The sequence below is a fragment of the Aspergillus japonicus genome (assembly GCF_003184785.1).
Source record: "Aspergillus japonicus CBS 114.51 unplaced genomic scaffold BO86scaffold_116, whole genome shotgun sequence".
Classification (NCBI taxonomy): Eukaryota; Fungi; Ascomycota; class Eurotiomycetes; order Eurotiales; family Aspergillaceae; genus Aspergillus; species Aspergillus japonicus.
This window is the reverse complement of record NW_020291753.1, coordinates 1-24,693: the sequence shown is the minus strand read 5'-3', so window position 1 is coordinate 24,693 and position 24,693 is coordinate 1. Positions and strand designations below refer to the sequence as shown.

Here is a 24,693-nt window from a genome sequence, read left to right as displayed (position 1 = left end):
AGTACAGTACAGTACAGTATGGAGTACGTGTACTAACTAGTTATAGCTAGTACTGTGTAACTAAATAGCCACACTAGAGCTGACTCAGCAAGCGGGGAAATTGCGGTAGTGGTTACTGTGGCGGGGCGGATGTTTTGTTGATTGTTTGTTTCGTCCCAGATGGAGGGTTGACTGGGTCAAAACGATAATCACCACACACCACCACCACCGTTTCCTACGGGCTCGTGGTACCTGATGCCGGCTATCTGGCTCGTCTGACTTTTAACTCAGAACTGGCTCCCGTTGGGCTCTGTACTTATTTGATTTCCGCCGTCTTACTGGAATCCCCTCCCCCACCAACAGAGACCCCCTCTGCACAATGCCGCGCGTGGCTAATTCCAAGCACCGTCGCTCCAATGGTGGCGCATCCACCCCTCTCAAAAACTCACCCATGAGGTGTGCACGGCTATGACTCCGTACTTATCTTGGTGGGAAGTACTGACGGACAGTCTTAGGATACCACTCAACGACGACATGGGAGAGAAAGCAGCGCGCATGGAGGCGCGCCAAGCTCGATATGACCGCCACATGGACCAAATCAAGGCTGCTGTCAAGACGCCTATGCCGCCTCGACGACATCCTGGACACGACCATAGTGCCAGCATGAGCCCCGCCACCCCTCGAGGCTCGGGGTATCGAGGGCGAGAAAGTGATGTGGGTGGACGCAGGGCAGTGACACCGATGAAGCGCGTACCAATCTTGGCCAACTTTGAAGAATGGATGAAAATGGCCACCGACAACAAAATCAATGCTAACAACTCCTGGAACTTCGCACTGATTGACTACTTCCATGATATGTCATTACTCAAGGAGGGCGATGGTGTCAACTTTCAAAAGGCTAGTTGCACGCTGGATGGTTGCGTCAAGATCTACACTAGCAGAGTAGATAGCGTGGCGACGGAGACAGGCAAACTACTAAGTGGCTTAGCCGACAGTCGCGACAAGAGAGCTCGCGAGACCGGAGCCGAGGGCGGCGATGAAGATGGGGCAGACGAGGACGAGGACGGAGAAGAAGGTGCCGCTCGAAAATCAAGGAGAAAGGTTCGTTTGCCCTCAAAACTCTATCCTCGATCTTCTTAACAGTTGTTAACCCTGGCGAAGGCACAGCGATCACACGAAGCTACATTAGCACCATCCTTCTCCTCGCTCCAATTGAAAAAATTTGAGCTCGAATTCTCAGTTGACCCATTGTTCAAGAAGGCCTCCGCTGATTTTGATGAAGGTGGTGCCAAAGGGCTACTTCTGAATCACCTATCTATTGATGGGCAGGGACGCATAGTGTTTGATAGCAGTGATGATGCGGCCGCGGCAGCTGAAGCAAGTTCAAAGGATGCAGACGATCAGGAGGCGGAATCACAGGAACCAGAACTACCATCATCACCGTCTTCGGCCAGAAAAACAGCAGACAACATGTTTGAGGACAATATGGAGATAGATATGGCTCCCCTGGCGGAACGGTTTTTCCCAAACTTGGACCTCGTGGACAATCAGGACATTTGTCCCTCACTGAAGAACTTTGATCTCGGCGATCCAAGCGGCTCGTTAGACATCCCTTTCTTGAAGGCATCCGATGACTGGCGGCATGAGAGAGGCCAAGAGGAGGCGGGTCCCGTGAATGATGCATCTGGTATCATGCTGGATGATGACAACGCAGTCGGGTTCGACGACGACGACGATGATGATGGCACGCTGGCTGGCTTCGATCTAGGCGGAGATGCTGGCTTTGGTGAGGGTGGTGAGGTCTGGGCTCGTGAAGCTGCTTTGGAGCCCATGCTGAAAGTGCATCGTGTTGATCGAGAAGGCGAGGATAATGCAGATGGCGAAGATATGGACCGCGATGATGGTGATGCCTATGCTATCTCTTTGACCCACCAGCCAGACAACAGGGATCATGAAAACATTCTCAGCTACTTCGACAATGCCCTACAGAAGAACTGGGCAGGGCCGGAGCATTGGAAGATTCGCCGGATTAAGGAGCATGCCGCTGCAAGTAACGCCAACGTCGCGCCGAAGCAACGTAGGGAAAAGGAACCTTTCGAGATTGATTTCTCTACACCACTTGATACCACTATCGGGGAACTGATCTATATGCCCGCCAGCTCGAATTCCACAATATCTCTGCCTAAAACACAATGGAAAATAAAGGGTCGTAACCTTCTTCCGGATGACAAGCACTTCAATTCACGACAGTTGCTTCGCCTCTTTCTCAAGCCAAAAGCGAGGTTGGGATCCAAGAGATTCACGGTTTCAAAGCGATTTAACCACCGGCGACATGATCAAAACTCGGGCAATGGGGAAATGGACGAGGCATTCTGGGCAAATCACAAACCGGAGGATGTTGCCGCTTCCGACGAGGGTGTTCCAGGGGCATATGACGCCAACTTCTTCGCGGATGATGATGGCCTTGCATTCCCGAACGGTTTCGACGACGACGATGACGAAAACCTCCCATTCGCTGATGCTAGAGAAATGCTTTCCCCGCCCGCGGATGGAGGTCCAGGTGCATCTGTAGGAGAGTCTGCGGGAACATCAGGCCTTCCCGCACTCCTTAACATTATGGGGTCAGTCCCTGGCTCCACATTGCCAGTTGGTGCTGGAGGATTTGGATCGCAACTAGTAACGCAGGGCGGTCGTCGGGCACGTCCCGAGTATGTCGCTTATGCTCGAGTGGCTAAGAAGGTTGATGTGCGTCGGCTAAAGCAGGAAATGTGGAGGGGCATGGGAGAGCGGCTGATAACAACATCCTCGTTTGATACACCCCATGAGGCAGATACCGTACCCAATGCCACCGAGGAAGCTACCCCTCAACACCCCGAGACCGAGGCGCAGCCGATTCCAGCGTCTACACCAATGGGTAAAGGCCAAGAGGATGTTTCTGCGGACAGTACGCTTCGATTCACACAAATCATGAACTCACTTCAAACGGTTTACGCCCCGGAGAAGCTACGCGACATTAGCACGTCTTTTGGTTTCATCTGCCTGCTCCATTTGGCTAATGAACAAGGTTTGGTTTTGCAGAATGATGATGGCCCTAGCAGCCTTGGTGCTGGAAGGCTGGAAGAGATCTTCGTTACTAAAGATGCAAATGCAATCCTTGACGAAGGCAATGCATGAAGGGAGAGTTTGATCGGTAGTACTACCACATGTACAAGGCCGATCACCGCGATATGAGGTAATGCTGATTATTTCTGTTACATGCTTGGGTCTCGTGGTCATAGGCGTTCTGGATGGAGGATTCTTTCGTTCGGAAATGGGCCGGCTGGCTCTACCGGTATGCTGTTTTTGCGATGCAATAATTCAATGAAAAAATAAGCTTACATCTCGCGGCTATCTTATTGGCTGCGTTTTCTTGTCTTCCTTGTTTCAAACATCAAATATTTTAGGAAATTCCGGGATTATGAACACTTACATCTTCCTTCTTTACCATAACGTTGACATAACTGATCATGATGCCCGCGTACCCTTTGAACCAGGTGTCACATACGCCTTATTGAGTTCGTCGGCTTGAAGTACTTCCAACATCTGTCTCTAGGGACATGAATGCAGCAATGCTGCTTCACGGTGACTAGACATCTGCAATTCCAATAACACAGGGTTATGAGGTGCGACACTGTAGGTACATGCAAGCGTGGTATCAATTCGAATTACATATCAACAAAGAGAGAATCAGAAACAATTGAAGTAGATCGGCTCGAAAGGAAGCGGTAGTTAAAGACCAACAAGAGAGTTTGAGGGAGAGGTGCACACAAATATCCCCATAAAATCGACGATCCAGGACATGGAAGTATTGGGAGGTGCTTGGTGAAGGGGAAAGTAAGGGCAGGCTGATGCCCGATCACAACCGGGGCCTCCAGCAAAGCTTCCCAGACCTAGTGGTCAGCATGATCGGTGTTCAATCCATATGCGTGTGGGTTTCATTCCCTCGTCATGATTATCTCCAACTATCGAACTCAGCCCCTGGGAAACCCTGGGCTCATGGGGCTCTTGTATGCCTCGGGGATAGGTACATTCTCGTAGGTACGTTCGCCGGGTGCCGCCGTCATGTGATGACTTGAAGTAGTAGGGATCGGAGCCGGTGCAGGGAACTCGTCTTGAGCTGGCCGAGGAGTCGCATGCTGAACCCGGATGGGCGGAGGCTTGAGCTGGAAAGGTGCTTGGGATTTGGTCTCGGTAGGCTGGTAGGCAAACTGAGTAGCATATACCTCACCATTCTCTGCTGCCGAGTAGGGATCTTGCGGAAAGGCGTCTTGGGGCATGCCAGTTGATACAATAGGCGCCTTAGGCGTAGGAGGAAACCTAGGAGTGTTCGGCGCAGACTGTCGGAGCTGGGCCATGTACAAATCTGATCTGGCGCGGTCGCGGCGGTCCATGGACATTGCCAGCTTTCTCTTGGTCCAGAAACGGTACGCAACAACCACATAGACCAGGAGGACCAGTATTTCCAAAACAATCTCGATCACGGCACAGACCAATCCCCAGTCCTGTCAGATTTATCATGTTAGCCAGGCAACACTAAGAGAAGGAGGTTAGCGTACCTGCAAGCGGCAAAGGAGCGCGTAATCAATCTGGTCTTGAAATAACTGCTCTCGTTCGTTGTGAACGCAAGACCACCCCCAGAGATCTTTGTTGTTCCCACTGGACTTGGAGTGTTGAAATATGGCGGCGGCCACGATCCACATCACCAGATCAAAGACGAAAACGCCAACTGTGATTGACGAATAGTATAGGGCAAACTTCTCCGCACGTTTGTGACCACCTTTCCAGTAGCCCCAGAATACTGCGAGACAGGCAAGCAAAGAGATACACGAAACCCCCAGCAGCAGATATTGCGGCCAAGGATTTGTGCCAGTCTCCCATGGTGGGAAGGTATTCCGCTCAGGAATCGACTTTGTCGCATGGAAGACGGTCAGTGTTGTGCCCAGTATCGTCAAGACTATCAGACTGCATCCAAAATTGATGAAGCGGAGGAAAACCTTGGCCACACGAACACGCAGTTTGATGCGCTACAATAGGCCGTAATCAGCATCTAGAGTCACCATGGCAGGTAGTTTTCAGCTTTGACTTACAAGATCTCTGGCATTTTCCTTCTCGGTGACCTTTTCTTGCTTTTCCACGTAGAACTCTTCCCGAAAGGTTGGACTCAATGGATTGAGGGTTCGACCTGGGGTTCCAGGAACTTTAAGTGCGCTCTTGAGGCCCGGGGTTGGGACATCGTGATGCGAGGCATGACGCGCCGGATCACTCGCAGCGACATATCCAAAACCCAAATCGGACACATTGGGGGGAGTTTGTAGGGCCTCCGGTGGGTCTGCGAATGGCGACTGTTCTAGATCCGCGGCGTGTGCAGGAGAATGGATGGTTTCTGCCTCCGCAAAACGAGTCACACGACAACCTTTAAGTGAAGCAGTCGATGATTCGGAAGACTTGCGCTCCTGAATGGCGACGTTGGGCGGGAACATTGCGCCAGTATTACGGCCACGAACGATATCAATGGGGGACACGGCTTCATAAGTTTGAGGCAGACTTTTCTGGCTCTCGCCGGACATAGACATCTGGTGAATAGGGTTGGGTTGCAGTAGGCCGTATGTAGCAAGAGCTCGAAGGTATGAAGAGGCCAGCTCTCAACCTTGGGTCGCAATGACGATGGAACAGGTTTGAAGGTTTGAAACAGCTGAGCAAGTTATACAAGAAGGAGCATGCGGATCCACAATATGTTTTAATGGCGAAAGATCAAAACAACATTCTCTTCAGAAAGGAGGCAGTGCGAATTCTCTATAACCTTCTCTTGTTTGTTCAATATAAGGTTATGAGTGGCCGAGTACAAGATGAGGGCCCTGAAGCTGGGCTGGCAGTCAGGTCAGACACGAATACAAAAGGAACTATGAGAGATGAGGGAAGAGGTAGGAAAAGCCGGGCCTGGGCGGCATGATCGCTTTGAATATCAATGAAGAGGGTCCTAGCAATATCTTCTTCATTTGACGAGGAGAGAGGGGGAGGGAGGGGGGACATGCCGATAGCATTATGAATTAGAGGTATGTGAAGAGAGCAATTAAGCGCCGACAAGGTGCAGCAAGGTGCAGTAAGGTGCAGCACAACCTAGTGATTGGATGGGCAGGAAAGTCAAGGTGAACCACTAGAGCAGTCGACCTGGCTTGTCACAGTGGAGACGGAGGACGCGATTCGCCGCGAGCAAAGACCATGAAGAAGCCCTGGCTGTCACTTCAGATGCACGTTCCATCACCTGAAGAACGAATCAAATCGGGGGATCTCCATGGACCGGGCTCTGACTGTGCTGCCGAGCGCCAATTTTGAACTTTGGAACTTGGTGGAAATGCTGAGGTGTTGACCATCTTTCACAATCAGCCAATCAAATGAGCTGTAGAACCGCTGGCCATCTGTACCCTGAAGGACTGACTAGTAGTAGTGAAGGTAACAAGGTACCTCAACCTTCCAAGTTGAAGAGTACATACGTACTGTACTCAGGGCTGTACGTAGTTGAGTCTATACCGGAGAAGCGGGGGGGGGGGAAAGAGGAGAAGGGGAAGGAGCATCACGTGTTACCTGTCAGTACTTGACTTGTACGAGACTACCTACACACTCTACTCCAGTACTCCAGTATAAGTAAGGTGACTCGGACAGCTTGTCGAGGACAGCTGCAAGTCAATCCTTTTCCATCACATCATCATCGGAACTCCTCCTTTTTTTCATTTTCGTCTTCTTCTCTCCTCTCTTTTCCGCCTCTATCCATCGTCACTTTCTTCCTCTTTTAGGGGTGAAATACTTTGACAGAGAAGTGTTGCAAGAGAAGTGCTGCAGAGGGTACTCCGTACAGTACCTCTCTATTCTTCAAAACACGCCACAGGATATTCCAACTACTGAAGGATGTGTGGGTACAGTACAGTACAGTACTGTACACTTGCGCAGGGGTAACCTTCGAGGTGGTCGCCCAGCAGGTCCAGCTCGAGCCAGAATGGTAGGCGGTCGGAGGGCACCGCACAGCCACCCAATGGACCTCCAGGCGACGACTGGGCAGCAGCCTGTACTAGCCAGTCAGCACAAGGTCTTCGCAACCTGCCCAGCCACGATGATTTTTTTTCGGTGTTTCAACCAACACAGCCTCATTCCCATTCCTCTGTGTCTGTCAGATACTCCGTACCTAGTACCAGTCTCCGTAGTTCCTCGAGGTAAGGGTATTTTTAGATTGGATTGGTGGTGCTGCCCGTAAGGTTGATTGGATCTGGCCAATCCAATAACTACTCCGTAGTAGTTAACCCCCGAGCCTCAGTACAGTACAGTACTAGCCACACTCCAGCCTGCCCTGTCCAGTGCTCGTGTTTCCCTCCGCTCTCTTTCTTACCAACTCACTCAACTCACGTACTCCCCGTACTCTCTCCCTCTCACTCGTATTTCTTCAACTGATTTTCCTTCCCCTTTCACTTCTCGCTTCTAGGCATTCACTGTCTCTTCCTGATTCCCTTGCTTGATCGAAATTTCTCGAGCGATCACGAGTACTCCGTACGTATATCCACTTTCATTTTGACAGTCAATCCGTTTATGGCAGGGCAGGGGATCTGGTCTTCTCTTCCCACTCCAGCCACTCTCCACAACAACAACCACCACAACAATAGCAATCATTCCCACTCTCCACTCTCTACCGAGTACCGATTCTTTGCCTCATCCTTCCGTCTCAACCTCTTAACCAATCAATTGCTCGGTCTTGTATTCGCCTGAATGTGTGCGTCTTGCAGCAGCTTGTGACCAAAAACGATCGATTGACATTGACATCCCTATCCAATACTCCGGACCTTTCATATGAACCTTGAAGCCTCCCTCCCCCTCTGCTTACTACTCCATCTCTGCCTGTGCCATTGTTCTCCACCTGGTTCACCATCTGCTCTGCATCTGCATTCAATCTCTCAAACCCCTCCCTCTAGCCTTCTTAACAGGATTCCGCTCTTCTTGTCAGCCACACATTTGACCCCCTCAAGCCCTTCAAGCCCTTCAAACTCCTCTTTCCCTCTGCCCCCCTCACCGGCTCCCCAAACCCCTCTGCTTACCTTTCCTTGTTCGGTCCGCTTCTTCTAAGCTACTGAGCAGGTGTCACGTTGTGCCTGAACCACATCTCTTTTTGGGCATATATCTTGCATGACTGTGACTGCTCGTCGACATTCTTGTTTTGACAAGTGCGGGTTTTAGCTTTCTCCCTGCAGCCGTACTATTTCCCCCGAGGCCTTCAGACGGGCTTTCGCCAGATGGACTAACAACATCCCGACCCGCTTCCCACTCAGATCCGGACGCTAGAGTCAGACATCTTCATCCTCTGATTGTAAAGGTCGCTCGCTGCTTTTGGGCCCTTTCCATGCAGGGGAGTCCCTTCAATCGTATTATCTCATTCTTCTTCATTTTCCATCTTCCAATAACAAGGAGCAACACCTGACCGTGGTCTCGGCTGTTGAATGTGTACGACTCGACTGCCCGGCAGAACATTGCGCGAAGGCTGAATAGGACGTCCGTCAGCTTGCGCCACACTCGGTTCGACCTAGGTGAGCGCCCCACGCGACAGCGCCTCCTCCTCCTCCTCCTCCTCCTCCTCCTCCTTCCTCCAGCAGGACATCATGCATTCCTTGGTCTTCTCTCTTCTATCGAGTACCTACCCCTTCGCACAACGTGTCATACTTCATCACGCTTTGTATCCCTGATTAGTTCCAGTCGCTTGTCATTGAATCTCCTCATGTTCGGTTCCTGAACACTGACAACAAATTCTGTTGAGTTAGCAACTCATACTCTCGCCCAAATCCCTTAGGCTGGCTGGAATTAATTATCATCCATGGCTGCGTTGATGCAATCGAACAACGAACCTGTCTCTATCTCTGCTCCACTGCCCGGCTCGTCCGCTCCGATCCTATCGACCCCATCGGAGTCGATCGCCTTCTTCAAACAACCGAGACCTGATTCCAGCCTGACGTCTATTGCCAGCGCCGGATTGAACGTCTCGCGCTCAAGAGAATTATTACCGCCAATGACGACCGCTAGCTCAGCTGCCGGTTCGATGGACCGACCACTCGAACAGGAGAAGGGATCAGAGCAGCACAGTTCGCAAGTCGCGAGGGAGGCACTCGGCGCCAGCGAAAAGCAGCAGGATAGCTCGGCACCAGATTGCATACCTTTGTCCTCAGATCAAATGCAGGTAGATTCGAATCCAGCCCCGGGAAATGCGTCTGATGCCTTCGGCACAGCCGAGAATAACCCGACCCTGATGACTACCACGACAGTAGCCAGTCCTGGTCCAATCGAGGACTCGGCCTCTCATGATGGAGAACATCCTCGTCATCGAGAGGGGCTCTCCCAAGAACCAGGAAATAAGGCGTTTTCATACCCAATGCCCACAGCCAGCCTAAGCGATCCTCGCCGTGGCCTGAGCCTACCCAATTCTGGCTTTCACAAAGGCCAGCGGTCACCGTCGGCAAAGAAGCACCGTTGCCCTTACTGCTCGACAGAATTCACAAGGCATCATAATCTTAAGAGTCACCTCCTCACCCATAGTCAGGAAAAGCCTTATGTTTGTCAGACTTGTCAATCACGCTTTCGCCGACTTCATGATCTCAAGAGACATACCAAATTACACACCGGTGAACGGCCACACATCTGTCCCAAATGCGGGCGCAGGTTTGCTCGCGGGGACGCGTTAGCTCGCCACAACAAAGGCCAAGGGGGCTGCGCCGGTCGTCGTGCCAGCATGGGAAGCTATGCTCCCGAGGATGAATACGGTGACGCTGCAGCTGCCGGGGCGGCGGATGACACCATGGACGGGCTTGTATATGCTGAACCGGAGCGTATGGATGAGGAAGAAGAACGGCGGCTCAATATGCCTAGTATCAAGAAGCACGATATACCAACAGAATCGATTTCTCGAGCTAATACTGCGCCGAGTTACCCGTCACGCCAGCCGAGCACTTATCCGCCCATTGCATCCAGCAGACCATCTCCCGGGGGTCTTTTCCCGCCACCTAGCCACGGCGGCTCAAGCGCGTCGACCTCCCCGATCTCGCAGTCGGCCAACATCGCGTTCCCACCCTCCGGTCAGCCGTCGGGCTCGTCTGTATTCCCCACCAATGTAACTGAAAGCCCAAAACCACTTTCTCCCAATGCTTTATCGTCTCACCAACTCGGTCACAACCCGGAGAATAATGCTCAGCTGCACCGCGCTCATTCGCCTGGTCTTTCTCAATCCTTTCAGCAACAAGGGCAACAACCGTACAGCAGGGCTGGTCCCTCGGCGGCTCCAGGGCTGGGCCTTCCCCTTCCTCAATCGTCTGCCCCCCAGCTGCCCCCGCCTCCTGGCTTAAGCTCCTCCGAATCCCGGTTTGCGCTTCATTCGCAGGGATCTGCCCCCCCGGCTGCCTCGACTGGCACCAAACACACCCCTTCCCACAGTCATTCAAGCAACCACAGCGGGCCATTAGCCTCTAAACCAGGACCGGAAGCAGCTTTGAACAATGGTAGTCAGCTGCCCGGCTCCCATGAAGCCATTTATCTCGATCAGAGTCGTGACAGAGAAGAGAAGCTCTGGGCATATATTCGCTCTGTCCATGAGGAGTTAAACGGTCTGAAAGCAGAAGTCGCTTCACTAAGGGTACAATTGGCGTCGGCCAATGTCAATGCATTAGCAACCTCCAGCGTACCGCCATCTCAGCCAGAGTCCGGTAGTGTCACTGCTGGGCCACGCTGAACGATTTCTGTCATTCTTTCAGATTGCATTCCCTCGGCCCGCTGCCTACTATACATCTCTTGCTCTCTGGCCATGTCTGTTTTGTCTAGTGCCTAGACCTCCCTCCAAAACTGCTCCTATCCTCCACCTTTCTCTTGTGGACCACGAATTCGACGCTGCCCATATCCCTCAGAATACCCGGCGATTGTGTCGGAAGTCAGATGCCTTGATCTCCAAACCCGACTGCCAATCCTCTTAAGCTCATTCCATACTCTTCTTATTCCTTTCTTCATCTTCCCCAACCCCAAAATCTGGACGCCGTTAATGAACAGTCTCCCCTTGCCGTGTATAGACCCGCTCTCAGGTGGGTCCCATCTTTTTCCCCTCCAATTTGCCTTTCAGCTTGCCATCAGCATCCCCGGCAACCCCGGGCTTTTCCTCGTCACTGTATCCTTAGTAATCTGTTAGCCATATGCTTCATCCCGTGCTCGTGTCCACCGAGTGGTGGACTAATAGTCAGGCCATCCCGGGATTTGGCCTTGAATGGATCCACTGTTCACCCTACTTGACTTTATCTCAAGGGACACCTGATGCGCATCCATGTTACACCCTACTGGTTGCGGGAAATTGCCCTCCTTTATTACTTCTATTTCTTGGGCGTTAGTTATTTTGACCATGGTACTTGTGCATCCACAACCTATCTATCCACGGGTTGGGAGTAGTTAGTCAGGCTCTTCAAGCGGTCGTCGTGATTGTTCCGGTGGCTCTCTTTTTTGCTGGCTCCAGATCATCAACCATGAGGCTTGAAAGGTAGAAATATAGGATCAGATAAATGTAACTCAGTGCCGTCAGGCCTGTACAGTTCTTCAGCCCAACCTTCCGCCTTCTGAATATGGTCTGCGCATGCTCATATCTGCCATTTTATGACCTATTGCTGGCTACCCATCTCATGAACAAGCCAACATCCGCCACGACAGCCCTCGGGGCTCCGCCCAGAGTCCAGCTTCGTTGCAACCAGCTCGGAATGGCACCACCAGCATCAGAGGTGGTAGCCATTGTCCAGGTAGCAATGTCGGTGTCCGTCTCGGGAGGAGTGAACAACACCTGTTCGACGCTCGCGTACGCGGCAAGTATCGCATTTGGAGGCTGGGCGGCCGTGACAGCACAGAGAAGGTCTGGCAGGGTCTCGGCCGGCTCCACATTCAAAGACAATGGGATTTGCACGGTTACAAAGCCGCTCTGATCGCTCGGTTGGTCCGCGGAGACGACAAGAACAATGAAGGTGCGCGGGGCAATGAGAAGCCTCGGATGGAAGGTGTGAGTAATCACATTCACTAGTCGCGATTTCAGCAAGCAAATCCAGGCGAGGCGATCGCTGTGAGAGGCGTCGTTTGCACCCCAGGAAGATTGCAACGATAGGGGAGACGACTTAACTCACCATGGATATCCACCCGCTGCCACCCACCTTCGATCGCTGGCTGGGATGGCCACTGCAGCAATGTCTCGACGGCGGTTACGCTAGGCGTGTATTCCATTTCATGTGCGGAATGATTCTCCCTCAGCCCGGCACGAAACTCTGCCGAGGATGCGGTGCCATCGCGGGCCGCGTTCTCGTGAACGCTTGTGCGACAGATCCAAAACTCAGAGCCGCGCTGCTGCTGCTGCTGCTTCGACTTCCTGGTGCTCGTGCCGGAGCAGGCTTCGGCACGCGAGTATGTAGAGAGGAGGACAGGGGCTGCAGCTGGGGGTGAACGGCGTGGTTTGCGGGTCGGATGAAAAGTGGTCGGAATGGCAGACACGAAGGACTGGGCTTGGGTTAGAATGTCGTGGAGGAAGTCGCGCAGGGGTGGTCGAGTTGGCATCCGAGTGAGAGAGGGATGGTCAGGTAAGATGGAAAAGGAGAATGGCTGGAGACGGATATATGATGATGGTGGTGACATGATGAAAGGGGAAATTCGATGAGCGATCAGGGATAGGGGAGTGAGGGGAGATATTGTAATTTTGGGATGAGGATAAGGGAGGAAACGAGAACCAAAAACAGGTAGTAGGCAAGAATAGCTTTGGAAAGTTGCGCGATGGGGACGACCTCCCCATATTATATGTCGGTCGCTGTCTCGTTACATACCAACCATATATACAAGGAGGGGGGGGGGGGGAGGAGACATATACATATATGTATATATACAGATACATGCATATTCGCGCGGTTTTATTATATTATCATGGCTTCATGCTAAGGAGACATCTCATCTAGTCGTAGTACACTATATAAACATCAAAGGGTATCAAATATGTCAATGTCATCGGCCCTCCATTAAAGACGGCGCACTCCCGGGCCAACACTGCCCGTATCGAAAAGCTCAATAAGCCCGGCTCCAAGGGCTTCCTCAAGGGCCCAACGGAAGCTCATCCCGTACAATTGCTTCCATTTTTTTGTGCGACCGGGCAGAATACCCGCAAACTCTCCCCTTATTCTCTTAGCAATGCTAAAGCTCTGACCATTCTCGACGGCTCCGTCCCATCGGTCCCGAAGAAGGTACAATGGCATCTCCCGCGCACCCGACCGATTCAAGAGCGAAAGAAGGTGGGACCGACTGGCGCCCAGGAGACGAAGATATGGTCCTGTATTCGGCAAGGAAAGAAAGAGGGTTGCGGTTCGAAAGAACGTGTTATGCTCAGTCTCGGCGTTGTCGCTCGCCGCATCAAGCTGACTTTTTCGGCTCGCAGCAGCAGCTACAGCTGAGCTGGCCGGCAGTGCAGGAAGTGATGTGACACCCGAGGCGCCCTGGGCCAAGGACGAAGAGGAAACAAGAAACCCGGCGCGAATCAAGGCCATAATTTCAGGTACCGTGAAGGCGCCACCGGGAACGGCAGTGTTATTTCCGATGCGACTTAGGACTCGTCGGAATTTCTCTAAAGAAAGACAGTTGACACAGTCAGCGAAGGTTGCTTCATCATTTGCCCAAGCGGCAGTGGCTAGTGCCAGTACCTTTTAATGATTCCTCCAACGTAAGGCTGTCTTGCACCAGCTGATCCCACTCGTCAGCGAGAACCAGACAGTCGCCCAGGCCCGCAGCATCATTGCCTCTTCCTGGCACGATCAAGCGTCGTACGCGGCCCGTAGAAACCGACTCCATGATTTCTTTTTCGACTTTGGTCGGCGCATCGAGTAGTGTATGTACGTGGGCCACAGAGGCAAGCGGGGGGATCGACCGGCGGAGATTCAGCACTTCAGCAATGCGGGCGCTACTCATCCCTGCCCGCTGAGGAAGATCCTCGAACATAGTGGTTCGAATGTGGTGAATCGCCTGCATCACATCGGTCGCCGGGGCAGTCTCTGAGATGTACCGCGACAGCCCCAAGTCGGGTAACAAGCCTTGATCGTAATCATCTGTGAAGTCGGGATTGGGAGCATCTGTCGACGAGGCCGTGGCTTTGCGGCGAGGATGTGCGGCGAATGGAGAGACGCGCGGCTTGACAGAGTTGGACTTTCTGTTCTTTTTGATTCCAGCGACAGGGGCAGAAGTGATCCGCAAGGGCATGGCCGGGTGAGTGGTAGGATAAGGAAGTACGAGGTACGGAGTATAGAACAAGAAAAAGAAGAGCACGCAGCCGAACTAAAGGTTGGCGCCTAAGGCCGATGCAGGGACCAGTGATTGTATTTATCACGTGACTACTAGCATGACTTACCCGTACCGGATAAGGTATGCATGATACAGATATAACTCAGCATACTGTCTGTTGTATGTATGTGTATAGGTGTTCATGTAATAATACTGTACAGTACATATAGTTCAGGTCAACCGAGTACAGTTAAATGACCACCATGACTAATGTGAATGATAGCGTAACCCTTGAAGAATTGGGTACCTATACAAAGATCCAGTCTGGAATGAAATGAATTGTTTGCCTATCATTGGTGTGAAAAGAAACCTTGGGTCAAGTTATCATATTAGGTACTGTAAGATACGTATGTACTATCTTACAGTAGATGCAGTGCGCAGTACCGTACTCCGTACACAACCAGCTCTTTCCAAGGGTGTCTAGAACTTTTGACCCACTCTTTTGATAAGAAAGAGCTACTATAAAGTTATTACATAAATGTGACATGAACTCTTTTTTATTCTCTTCTAATTCTACCTAATACTTCACATGACGTAGCCATGAGAACTTGAAACTCAAACCTGGCTTCCCTTCCGCTTTCTCCTCCTCCTCTTCTTCATCCTCCTTTATTTTCCCTCTTGGGTTTCTTTCCTTTCTTTCTTTCACACCTTCTCCTACATTTCCTTCTCTCTCCTTATCCCAGACCTTGCTCTGATTAAGTTGTTTGCATCGGGCCTCCATTCCAATCACCGAGCCTCCCTCTCTTGCTAGCATTTAATCACCATTTAGCTCTCTTCTCCTTACCTCTCCCCCGCTTCATCCCCACCAGGCCGCACCGGGGACTTTTCCCCCTCTCTGTCACCATGACTATCTATATTGCTTCATTGTATGTGGTCAACTTGGCCTTCCTCTTAATTAGACACCAACTTCAAGTGTAGGTTCTGATTAACAAAATGAAACTCCAGATTTCTTCCTTATACGGTAGACTTCCATGTGAACGACCCGCAGAATCATGAAGCCAACACAACGACTAGCCCACCGCCGACCAACCCCGTGCAAAGCATTGCTGCCACTCCGAATGCGGCTGTGAGCTTGTTTGAAAGAAACAATGGTGATGTCAAGCCTGGAATCACCCCTGCCGGGCCTGCATCCGAACACGAACAATTTTTTGCGGCAGACATCGCCAAGGCTGAACTGGAGCATTCCGGCTACCCGTTCCCAAGTACTGATCGGGAGGCAAACCTCTTGACTGAAAGCGAAGCTCATTCGCCTGCATGGGGCTCAACCCTTTCTTTGAACCAGCCTCGACCACGCGCAGCTTTCCCGGCATCGCCATCTATTCTTAAGCACCAAGAACCCATAGCACCAGGGACGGAACCTGCCAAGGAGAAAACACGCACAACCCCGCAGCCGCCGACCTCGTCTGCCACCGATCACCATCGGTCTCAGAGCCGGAAGAGCTCGTTCTCCAACGCTGAATGGACCATTCAGACTGCGGAGCAAGGCAATGGAGGACTGCGCAATGCTGTGCGATCCGCCACGGATGCTGGCCAGTTGGAGGACAAGGTCTGGGTGGGCACGCTGGGCATGCCTACTGACGCACTGCCCCAATCAACCAAGGATTCCATTGCTCGGAAGCTCGAGGAAGAGTACGGATCCATGACGGTGTATGTCAGCGACGGCGACTTTGACGGTCACTATACACACTTCTGCAAAACAATCCTCTGGCCAGTATTCCATTACCAAATTCCTGATAATCCCAAGAGCAAGGCATATGAAGATCACTCTTGGATCTACTATGTCAAAACGAACCAGGCATTTGCCGAGAAAATCGCCCAGAAATGGAAGCGTGGCGATTCCATATGGATCCAGGATTACCATCTGCTTCTTGTTCCGGCCATGCTGCGGAAGCTGCTGCCTGACGCACAGATTGGCTTCTTCCTGCATATTGCCTTCCCATCTTCCGAGGTGTTCCGTTGTCTGGCCCCTCGCAAGGAGCTCCTAGAGGGCATTCTCGGTGCGAACCTGATCGGATTCCAGACGGACGAATACTGCCGTCATTTTCTTCAGACATGTAGTCGCATCCTCTGCGTAGAGGCCACCAATGAAGGGCTTCAACTCGAAGATCGGTTCGTCAATGTTGGCAAGTTCTCTATTGGCATTGACCCAACTTCGTGGGATCAGCGGCGCAAGGCAGCTGATGTGGAGAGGTGGATCAAGACCATCGCAGAGCGCTACGAGGGCAAGCGTCTCATTGTATCGCGTGACAAGATTGATCAAGTTCGAGGCATCCGACAAAAGCTGTTGAGTTATGAGCTTTTCCTCAACACATATCCCGAATGGCGTGATCAGGTATGGCTATCAGTCGATCTCTTTCTCATTTCTTAGCTTGTCCCTTGGCATGTGATAATGGTTCTTAACAATGCCTCAGGTTGTTTTGATTCAAGTAGCGACGAGCACGACCGAGCAGCCCGAGCTCGAGGCCACTATCTCTGACATTGCGATGCGGATTAACTCAACGCATTCCACGCTGGCCCATCAGCCACTGGTCTTCTTGAAACAGGACCTGGCCTTCCCTCAGTATCTGGCGCTGATTTCCCTCGCTGACGCATTGATCATTACAAGCTTACGTGAAGGTATGAACTTGACTAGTCATGAGTTCGTCTACTGCCAGGACGGTAAATGGGGCAACAACAAGAAATACGGATCGCTCATTTTGAGTGAGTTCACTGGTAGCGCGTCTGTCTTTGGTAATCATGCGCTCTTGGTCAATCCTTGGGATTACCGGCAATGCGCGGAGGCGATCCACACGGCGCTGTCGCGGAGTGAAACAGAGCGGAAGGAGGTCTGGACGCAAATGCACCAGGCAGTGCTGCAAAACTCGACGGCCAACTGGGTCAAGTCGTTCAGTGAGACCCTGAACCGTGTCTGGAACGAGCAGTCGTCGCGTGAAATAATGGCAGTGCCACGCTTACAGTTGAACAAATTGGAGGAGATGTATCAAAAGTCGAATCGTCGATTGATAATTGTGGATTATGAAGGCACCCTTGCGTCTTGGGGGTCTCCCAAGAGCATAATCGTGACTACGCCTCAGCGAGCCATCACTACGCTAGCAGAGCTGACGGAGGATCCCCGCAACGAGGTGTACGTGATGAGTGCCCGTATGCCCGAAGAGATGGAGCGCCTGTTCCGCCTGGTCACTGGCCTGGGCTTGATTGCAGAGAATGGTTGTTTCGTGCGGGAGCCAAACTCGGAAACCTGGCTCAAGCTGACGGACAAGACTCAGACGGATGCCTGGAAGACAGCGGTGCTACAGATTCTGGATTACTACCAGGAGCGTGCTGAGGGCAGCTGGATCGAACAGCGACACTGCTCACTTGTCTTCCATTACGGATCCGCGGAAGACCAGGTGGCGGCTGCACGACTGGCGTCAGAGTGCGCCGGGCACATCAATGATGCCTGCGCCAACCAGGGCGTCCATGCCATTCCCGTGGAAGGAGCTCTTGTGGTTGAGCCGATGGGTACGAACAAAGCGTCGGCGACGGAACTGGTGTGGCGGTCGTGTCTCAAGCAGAATCAACAAGACCCGAGCGTGGCTCGTCCGGATTTCTTGTTGGCAATTGGAGACAGTCGCGACGACGAGCCTGTATTCCGATGGGCCAATAAGTTGGAGAGCGCACAAGCGGTCAACCACGCCGTGACGGTTACACTGGGCTCTCGGAGCACAGAAGCCAGGGCTACCCTAACCCAAGGTGTAACTGGTAAGGCTTTTAGCTCTGCATGTTTGCACGTGATCGTGACAAGTGGCTAATACATTCATTTTATAGGAGTCTTGTCGTGCTTGGAACGATTGGCGGAGCACAGGTCATAAATGACTCTCCATGCATATCCAAATGCATACACAGACGCGATGACGTATACATCCATAAGCACACGACGACACGATTACAGAACATATCATTTCACATCTGCATAGGCATGAGCACACGGATACATGGAAAAAGGTGGTTGGCCAACCGCGGGGTTCTTCTATTCGCGGGCGGACTGTACCATGCCTGGCATTATCATGGCAAGGACAATTATGCGGATCTCGTAGGCAAACCGAATACAGGGATCAGAAAAGCGGTCGGTGACTAGAATGGGGTTGAAATGTTCCTTGAGTTGAAGTCCTGCGTTTACTGTAGACCGACCTTGTTTTTAGAATAGTCAATGGAAACCATAGTCAGATAGGAAGACTTATATTGATTTGAGCGTATCAAAACTCATGTATGTAGCGCACGTGTATTGAAAGTTTCGATCGATGTGTACAGCAATGTACAGTACACAGCTAGTATGGCACAGTACAATACAATACAGCTCGCCTAACACAGGGAGGGGTGTTTTCTCCGCTTTTCATTACGGCTCAACAGCCGAGGTTCACGGCTAGTGCGACATTTGTGAGTACTTCCCGTCTCGAGAGTTCGTCTATCTCTTGTTCCTATTCCGTATTCTCTATTTCTTCCTCAAATCATAACGTCCGAGGTGCAGAACATACGGCTTGTGAGTCAATATTGCCGGTCTGTGGATTCTGCTGCTGGCCTGAGTACCATACGAAGGGGAAAGAATTTGAGCGCGTTCGAACTCAACGAACGACATGGTGGTAGCATCTCCGCACGGAACCGCCTTTGAGGCCGCAATCCAAGTAAACCCCATTAACTCGCATCAATACTCGGCCCATCTCCGGCAGGAATGGTGCATTGGAGCTGGTAAGAGATCATGCCTATCAATTGTTTGGAGTTTATCGATAGGCAGCGACGCCACTTTTTCGCTCTCGTCCCATATTGCCTCGCATACGCTGACAAGGAACAACGAACAGTGCCACATGGAGGCTACACGAGTGCAATCCTCTACCGCCTGGCGCTGACACACTTTGCTCATACGCATCCGCTGCAGTTTCGTGGTCCCGCCACGCCGATTGCCATGCAACTGACCTTTCTGCGCCGGACGGCGGTGGGACCTGCCTTGCTGAACGTGCAGGATGTCAAGCTCGGGTCGCGGACGAGTACGCTGCACGTGACTCTGACACAGCCTAAGCAGTCGGGCAGAGGGGTCGGTTCGGAGAATGCCGCACAGGAAGAGCAAGAGCTCAAGATAGCGGGGTATATCACAGTCAGTCCCGCTCACGCGGAGGTTGGGTTGACGGCGCCAACGGGCTGGACGCCCCTGCCGGTGCCGGCACGGGGGTCACGGCCAGGTGGAGGTGTCGATCTGGTGGCGTTGGGGGGGTCAGGGCGCGATGGCGAGTGGGAGCGGATCAAACTCCCGTTCCCTGAATTCCGGCGCGCGACGCAGCATGTTGACTTGTACGGTCCCCGAGAGCCCACAACCATGGCGGCTGTTGATCAGTGGGCTCGATTCCGACCGGAGGGCGATCAGACGGCACGCTGGTCAAATGAAGCGTTGGTGTACCTGACTGATACATTCCCACTCGCGTTGTCTGGGCTGGATCAGAGGGCTGCGACGGCAGAAGGCGGCGGCGAGGCTGGTGGTCGGCATTGGTATCCGACGGTGGCCTTGAATATTGATTTCAAGAAGCGGTTGCCAGCTACGGGGGAGACCTGGTTATACAGTCGAGTGCAAACCGTGTCGGTGCGGGATGGTCGGACGGATTTGGGGGTCACGGTGATGGATGCAGCGGGGCAGGTGGTGGCCGTGGCGACGCAGGTGGGCTTGGTGGTGAGTGCGAGCCGCAATCTAGGACGTCAGCCGAAGTTGTAGAAGTCTTTGAAGGCCAACAATCTTGTGAGCTGGTCTCGAGTGTGTGTATCAATAGATAAAGGATCTCTATCTTCAGTAAAGGTATATAGACAAATGAAGAGATATACATAAATCTATCTAGTAGCATTAATATGTGCAAGAAAAATGCAAGGACTCGCATTCGATCAGCAGTGTCTTTGCTGTGCGAGGCCTTGAACTCTTTAGAACCGCACCTGAGACGCCACGCAATTCACAAGGCTGCTTTCGTTTGAAGCCAAAAGGCAATTGCATCGGTTGTGACGCGGAGCGGGTCCTCGTCCGCCTCGCCTGGCTGTAGGATTTGAGCATGCACCCAGAACTTGCGACCTACCCGCGCCAATACCTTGGCCTGGACAAGCGCATAGCCCGGGACGGCGACGGGTGCGCGATAACGAATGTCCAGCTGGGCAGTGTACAGCATGCCGCGCGGGTGGTGGGCGGAGAGAGCGCCGGCGGCGCCTGTCTCGGGGGCGTGCAATGCGACGGCATAGGACATGGCCTCATCGATGCAGGTCGCCAACAGACCGCCATGAGCGGTGGAGGGATGCCCGGAGATCCCTGGCGTGGCTAGCTGCAGGACAAAGTAGAGATCAGGGTTCTCAATCTGAGACACCGAGTTGGGAGCGGGCCAGACAGGAGCAATATCAGGGAGGGGTGCGAGCAGTTCCGGTTGGCGACGAAGGGTGCAGACATGGGGAATCGTCAATGGGGAGGCTAGTGTCCTGGCAAAATAGCCATCCTCACCTGAGTCGGACTTGAAAATGCGTGACCAGGTGCGGATGGGAAAGTATTCGGGATGATGCAGCAACCGGGTCAGCACCGGGGGAACGGTAGCCCGAAATGGTTCGAGGGCGGGGGGATGTGGTTGATTGAGAATGGAGATTGAAGGGGACATGACGTGGGTTGAGATATGGGGTTGTGGAAGAAAGGGGAAAGGAGATAGAAAAGAAGTGCGTAGAGTATAAAGTCCCGAACTGATTGCTCTGTAGTGGTAGTGATGCGACAGAGAAGAGGAAGTCAGAAAGTATTCATTCTTATCTGGCTGGATAAGAGGAGGGGACTCTTCAGGTTATGGTTAGGTATGGTAAGGTATATTACAACTTACATCCTGTGAAAGACATGTGTCTGTACAGTATTGTACTGTACTATACTGTAGTCCGTAGCTTAGCATCATCGCAGATATGTTTGTTCTGTTTGTCCTTTAGCTACCCTGTGTGGGATGCAAGGTACAGACTCGCAGAGAGCATGAAGAAAAGTAGATCTACTGCGTAGTTGCGTACAAATTACAGACAGTCATCAAGGACCCCGTGATCTTACATCGTACAGTAGTATGTACGTACGGAGCACCTACGGAGTATAACTGGTGGGTTTGCTTCTGCTTTGGATCCTCGGCTGCGGAACTCCTCGGGTGATCTACTAGTACTGTACTGTACCTCTCTTACTGTAATGGTACTGTACTACCTATCTAGACAGTAACAGCAAATCACTTACCTAATATTGGCATCACCTTTGAAGTTCAATACCTATTTCTTTCTTCCGATAAGTGATGAGTGGACGGATATGTCTGTTTCATACAAATCGTATCATTCAAATAATCTACGCAAATTATTGGGGACTGAGACCACTCACTGGGCACAACAGTGCATGACCCCCCCCCGTACGGGAGTCGGAGTAGCAGCAAGCAGGGCAGGAACAAACTCTCTAGCGCCGGCCCTAAACCAAGGCCCCCAAACTCAATTGGGCCTTGGAAGATGGAGTCTTCCAGTTGGCCTCTGCTTATCAACGCACTGCGGTGGTTCCACCAACCTCTCTCATTCATACCACTGGGCTGGGCAACATTCTTTGCCCAAAGCCAGGAGCATCGGCTGACCTCTACACAGATGTATACGGAGACTGGGTAACATAATGAATAGAGAGAATAGGAGAAATTACCCCCTCCCTTCCCGCAGCTGCAGGAAGAAGTGAGTTCATCTTGCGCATTGCACGCACGGTCTCAACTGGAAAAACCATCAAGTGCCAGGCAGTCAACGAGTTGCTCTTTCAGTTCATTTCATTTCAACTCAAACCTCCAAGCACCCCTCGCATCCTAGGGCAGCCCTGCCCAATCAAATCGATACCCAGATAGCGTGAAAACAAGGCACCAGCCATACTAATAATTTCCCGCCGGATAATAATGGGAAAAGAATCCAGTCAGTGAGTGCCAGGGCTGTTTCCATCTCCTCGTTCATCCTTGACTACGGAATAGACTAGTCATCTTAGGCTACTCACTAGTGGCACCGAAAATCCCCACTCTGATTATTACTGATTGTACAGTAGTTGGGGTGTACTGTGTAAGTCGTTGTTTTTGAGACCATGCGGCAACCATAAATAAAGACCATAATCTGAAAAAAAAAAAAAAATTGGATTTAAAGAAGAGAGGAGGGGGAGTGTGTGCGCACATGTAATATAAAAAAGGGGAGAAACTAAAGCAACCTCCTCCCCAAAAAAAAGAAAAGAAAAAGAAAAAAAAAAATGCCTAAAAAGGAGGGGAAAACAGGAACCAAACAAAATAAACACATACACTTAAGTAACTTAAGTACTCCGTAACTACCGGTAACTCAGGTATGCAGAGAAAGACTGGAGAAGGAAGGATCTAAACTGGCTGTGGCACCGCACCTTCTCTCCTCTCCGCTGTGTTATTATCATTATTGTTGTTGTTGTTGATGTTGTTGTGACTGTACTGTACTCTGTAGCTGTTGTTAGCTGCTGCTGCTGTTACTGCTTTACCCTCTTGGCTTAGCTTCTTTCCTTCAGCTTCTCTTCTCTCTTCCTGCTCTCTTATCTTGTATTCTTCTTCTTCTCCTTCTCCTCCTTCCCTTCCTTTCTTCTCCTCTATTCTCTTCTTCTTCCTTGTTACACTTCGGCCCCTTCCCTCTTCCCCCCAATCCCCCCCCTTCCACAGAATAGTAGCGTCTTTTTTATAACGTCTACCTACGTACAATTACCAATCACCGGCTCTTCTTACCTTGCACGTCTCTTTACTGCGACTGTGATATACACATCACCTCTTACTCTCGCCCATTCGAATATCTACTTGATCACTTTCATCATCATGTTGGCCTCCTCGCTCTTCGCCCTCGGTCTGGTCGCCTCGGCCACCGCCGCTTCTACCGGCAACTACACTCTACCTGATGGTTTCGACCTGAACGCCATCTCCTCTGGCACCCGCGGTATGCTAGTATGCAATGCTCTCTTCCTCGCCCTCTACTGACTCGCTGATCCTAGCCTCTTGGTGTACTGCGGAGCGCAACTCTTGCCCTGAGATTTGTGGTGGAGTCGCTACCAGCAACTCCTGCGATTCGGTAAGCGCATAGCCGAACCAATTGAAAAGAACGAAACGCTCACCATGTCGCGACAGACTACCTTGGACTTCTCCTGCATCTGCTCTAACGGCTCTGCCGCCGACGTGTCGCTTTATGCACAGACCGTCCCCTTCTTCGTTTGTCAGGCCAATTATGCCCAGTGCATTAGCAACTCGTCCAGCTTGACTGAGGAGGAGCACTGTAAGGACTATGAGAAGACCTGTGGCACCCTGAACGCGTCGGCTGCCTCGACTACCTCGTCCACCACCTCGAGCGCCACCAGCTTGACCACCGCTACTAGCACCAGCACTAGCTCTGACAAATCGACCACGGCTACCGGGACCAGCACCTCGAGCAGCACTAGCAGCTCGTCCACGGCCAACGCCGCCGTTCGTTTGGCCCAAGAGCATGCCACCGGTCTGTTGGCCACCGCATTGTTTGTGGGACTGGGCCTGGTGTTGTAAGTGAAGGGGTTGAGAGCGAAAACGACCCGAAGGAAAGGGCGTGTCATGTGCAAGCGGATCAACAAACATTCACTGTTGGGGACCGTTCGCATAGTTGATATCGGTGGGAGTGGGTTGGAGCGCTGACTCTACCTTCCATGACATTTTTCCGAGTCTGTGTAGTGGTAATATCATGTTTCAAGGGGGGAAGAAGGGTGATGGTTGTGATGGTTGTGATGGTGGCTGTATGTTCTACGACTTGATGTCAAATACGATTATTCCCCGCTGGGCGCCCATAGGAGCGGTCGATCCTTGCACATTAATTTAATCTGCCATTGAGCTGCTTCTTTTCTTTTGATTGTGACTGTTGTTGTTGTTGTTGTTGTTGTTGTTGTTGTTGTTGTTGCTGTTGACATTGTTCGTTGTATTGTTGAGTTGTTGTAGACGGAGGAGCATCCCAGGAAGCCCAAGCTGCACACAGTCAGTCAACTTATCGCGACGGCAGAAGCGGCGCCAAGATTTTTTCCCACAACGGAATGGAATTTTCTCCACCGCCCAATCTCTGCCTGCTTGTTCTTTCTTTCCCTTGCTCTTTTCCATCTTCGCTTCTTTCGCTTCTCCTCTTCCTCCTCTTCCTCTTCCTCTTCCTCTGCTTCTCTTTTGGATCTCGTTTCCTTTCTGGTGGACCCCCCTCCTTCTCCTCCCCCCTCTTATCTCCTGTATCTCAATTTTCTTTCGATCTTCTCCTTTCCCCTTTCCCCCCGTCTCTTCTACTCTCTCTCCT

The 24,693-nt window shown here is 51.8% G+C and overlaps 9 protein-coding genes across 9 annotated transcripts; 5 read left to right on the top strand and 4 right to left on the bottom strand.

Annotated features, from left to right (window-relative positions):
• Positions 1 to 176: 176 nt before the first annotated feature.
• BO86DRAFT_373472 (condensin subunit BRN1) lies at positions 177 to 3,435 on the top strand. The gene is made up of 3 exons (XM_025670382.1): positions 177 to 435; positions 495 to 1,080; positions 1,141 to 3,435. The coding sequence occupies exons 1-3, from the start codon at positions 359 to 361 to the stop codon at positions 3,151 to 3,153; spliced, it is 2,676 nt and encodes an 891-aa protein (XP_025522016.1). The 5' UTR covers positions 177 to 358; the 3' UTR covers positions 3,154 to 3,435.
• A 554-nt stretch (positions 3,436 to 3,989) lies between these two features.
• BO86DRAFT_326500 (uncharacterized protein) lies at positions 3,990 to 5,498 on the bottom strand (the record flags this gene model as incomplete). The annotated part of the gene is made up of 3 exons (XM_025668571.1): positions 3,990 to 4,520; positions 4,575 to 5,042; positions 5,106 to 5,498. The coding sequence occupies 3 exons, from the start codon at positions 5,496 to 5,498 to the stop codon at positions 3,990 to 3,992; spliced, it is 1,392 nt and encodes a 463-aa protein (XP_025522015.1).
• A 2,997-nt stretch (positions 5,499 to 8,495) lies between these two features.
• Positions 8,496 to 10,826, top strand: BO86DRAFT_28500 (C2H2 zinc finger protein). The gene has a single exon (XM_025667350.1). It carries the CDS (start codon positions 8,867 to 8,869, stop codon positions 10,766 to 10,768), a length of 1,902 nt encoding a protein of 633 aa, XP_025522014.1. The 5' UTR covers positions 8,496 to 8,866; the 3' UTR covers positions 10,769 to 10,826.
• A 792-nt stretch (positions 10,827 to 11,618) lies between these two features.
• BO86DRAFT_460098 (SRPBCC family protein) lies at positions 11,619 to 12,776 on the bottom strand. The gene is made up of 2 exons (XM_025677388.1): positions 12,186 to 12,776; positions 11,619 to 12,081 (listed from the first exon to the last, which is right to left on the bottom strand). The coding sequence occupies exons 1-2, from the start codon at positions 12,685 to 12,687 to the stop codon at positions 11,669 to 11,671; spliced, it is 915 nt and encodes a 304-aa protein (XP_025522013.1). The 5' UTR covers positions 12,688 to 12,776; the 3' UTR covers positions 11,619 to 11,668.
• Positions 12,777 to 12,958: 182 nt separating this feature from the next.
• Positions 12,959 to 14,322, bottom strand: BO86DRAFT_451869 (Stk19 family serine/threonine-protein kinase). Its single transcript, XM_025676890.1, has 2 exons — positions 13,737 to 14,322; positions 12,959 to 13,660 (listed from the first exon to the last, which is right to left on the bottom strand). The coding sequence occupies exons 1-2, from the start codon at positions 14,287 to 14,289 to the stop codon at positions 13,062 to 13,064; spliced, it is 1,152 nt and encodes a 383-aa protein (XP_025522012.1). The 5' UTR covers positions 14,290 to 14,322; the 3' UTR covers positions 12,959 to 13,061.
• A 590-nt stretch (positions 14,323 to 14,912) lies between these two features.
• Positions 14,913 to 18,601, top strand: BO86DRAFT_393674 (putative alpha,alpha-trehalose phosphate synthase subunit TPS3). The gene is made up of 4 exons (XM_025673071.1): positions 14,913 to 15,236; positions 15,316 to 16,702; positions 16,782 to 18,111; positions 18,178 to 18,601. Exons 1-4 carry the CDS (start codon positions 15,214 to 15,216, stop codon positions 18,219 to 18,221), a joined length of 2,784 nt encoding a protein of 927 aa, XP_025522011.1. The 5' UTR covers positions 14,913 to 15,213; the 3' UTR covers positions 18,222 to 18,601.
• A 238-nt stretch (positions 18,602 to 18,839) lies between these two features.
• Positions 18,840 to 20,107, top strand: BO86DRAFT_414107 (thioesterase family protein; the record flags this gene model as incomplete). The annotated part of the gene is made up of 2 exons (XM_025674813.1): positions 18,840 to 19,095; positions 19,206 to 20,107. Exons 1-2 carry the CDS (start codon positions 18,984 to 18,986, stop codon positions 20,105 to 20,107), a joined length of 1,014 nt encoding a protein of 337 aa, XP_025522010.1. The 5' UTR covers positions 18,840 to 18,983.
• A 174-nt stretch (positions 20,108 to 20,281) lies between these two features.
• Positions 20,282 to 21,109, bottom strand: BO86DRAFT_393672 (PaaI family thioesterase). Its single transcript, XM_025673070.1, has one exon. The coding sequence runs from the start codon at positions 21,018 to 21,020 to the stop codon at positions 20,337 to 20,339; it is 684 nt and encodes a 227-aa protein (XP_025522009.1). The 5' UTR covers positions 21,021 to 21,109; the 3' UTR covers positions 20,282 to 20,336.
• A 1,636-nt stretch (positions 21,110 to 22,745) lies between these two features.
• BO86DRAFT_460094 (uncharacterized protein) lies at positions 22,746 to 24,251 on the top strand. Its single transcript, XM_025677387.1, has 3 exons — positions 22,746 to 23,334; positions 23,390 to 23,466; positions 23,523 to 24,251. The coding sequence occupies exons 1-3, from the start codon at positions 23,217 to 23,219 to the stop codon at positions 23,928 to 23,930; spliced, it is 603 nt and encodes a 200-aa protein (XP_025522008.1). The 5' UTR covers positions 22,746 to 23,216; the 3' UTR covers positions 23,931 to 24,251.
• The last annotated feature ends 442 nt before the right edge of the window (positions 24,252 to 24,693 follow it).

Coding starts and splice junctions, on each gene's coding strand:
- BO86DRAFT_373472 (XM_025670382.1), top strand. CDS start 359: ATGCCGCGCGTGGCTAATTCCAAGCACCGTCGCTCCAATGGTGGCGCA. Junction 436..494: donor CTCAAAAACTCACCCATGAG/GTGTGCACGGCT, acceptor GGACAGTCTTAG/GATACCACTCAACGACGACA. Junction 1,081..1,140: donor CTCGAAAATCAAGGAGAAAG/GTTCGTTTGCCC, acceptor ACCCTGGCGAAG/GCACAGCGATCACACGAAGC.
- BO86DRAFT_28500 (XM_025667350.1), top strand. CDS start 8,867: ATGGCTGCGTTGATGCAATCGAACAACGAACCTGTCTCTATCTCTGCT.
- BO86DRAFT_460098 (XM_025677388.1), bottom strand. CDS start 12,687: ATGTCACCACCATCATCATATATCCGTCTCCAGCCATTCTCCTTTTCC. Junction 12,082..12,185: donor GCAGCGGGTGGATATCCATG/GTGAGTTAAGTC, acceptor AATCGCGACTAG/TGAATGTGATTACTCACACC.
- BO86DRAFT_451869 (XM_025676890.1), bottom strand. CDS start 14,289: ATGCCCTTGCGGATCACTTCTGCCCCTGTCGCTGGAATCAAAAAGAAC. Junction 13,661..13,736: donor GTTGGAGGAATCATTAAAAG/GTACTGGCACTA, acceptor GTCTTTCTTTAG/AGAAATTCCGACGAGTCCTA.
- BO86DRAFT_393674 (XM_025673071.1), top strand. CDS start 15,214: ATGACTATCTATATTGCTTCATT. Junction 16,703..16,781: donor ATCCCGAATGGCGTGATCAG/GTATGGCTATCA, acceptor ACAATGCCTCAG/GTTGTTTTGATTCAAGTAGC. Junction 18,112..18,177: donor CCTAACCCAAGGTGTAACTG/GTAAGGCTTTTA, acceptor TTCATTTTATAG/GAGTCTTGTCGTGCTTGGAA.
- BO86DRAFT_393672 (XM_025673070.1), bottom strand. CDS start 21,020: ATGTCCCCTTCAATCTCCATTCTCAATCAACCACATCCCCCCGCCCTC.
- BO86DRAFT_460094 (XM_025677387.1), top strand. CDS start 23,217: ATGTTGGCCTCCTCGCTCTTCGCCCTCGGTCTGGTCGCCTCGGCCACC. Junction 23,335..23,389: donor CATCTCCTCTGGCACCCGCG/GTATGCTAGTAT, acceptor CGCTGATCCTAG/CCTCTTGGTGTACTGCGGAG. Junction 23,467..23,522: donor CCAGCAACTCCTGCGATTCG/GTAAGCGCATAG, acceptor ATGTCGCGACAG/ACTACCTTGGACTTCTCCTG.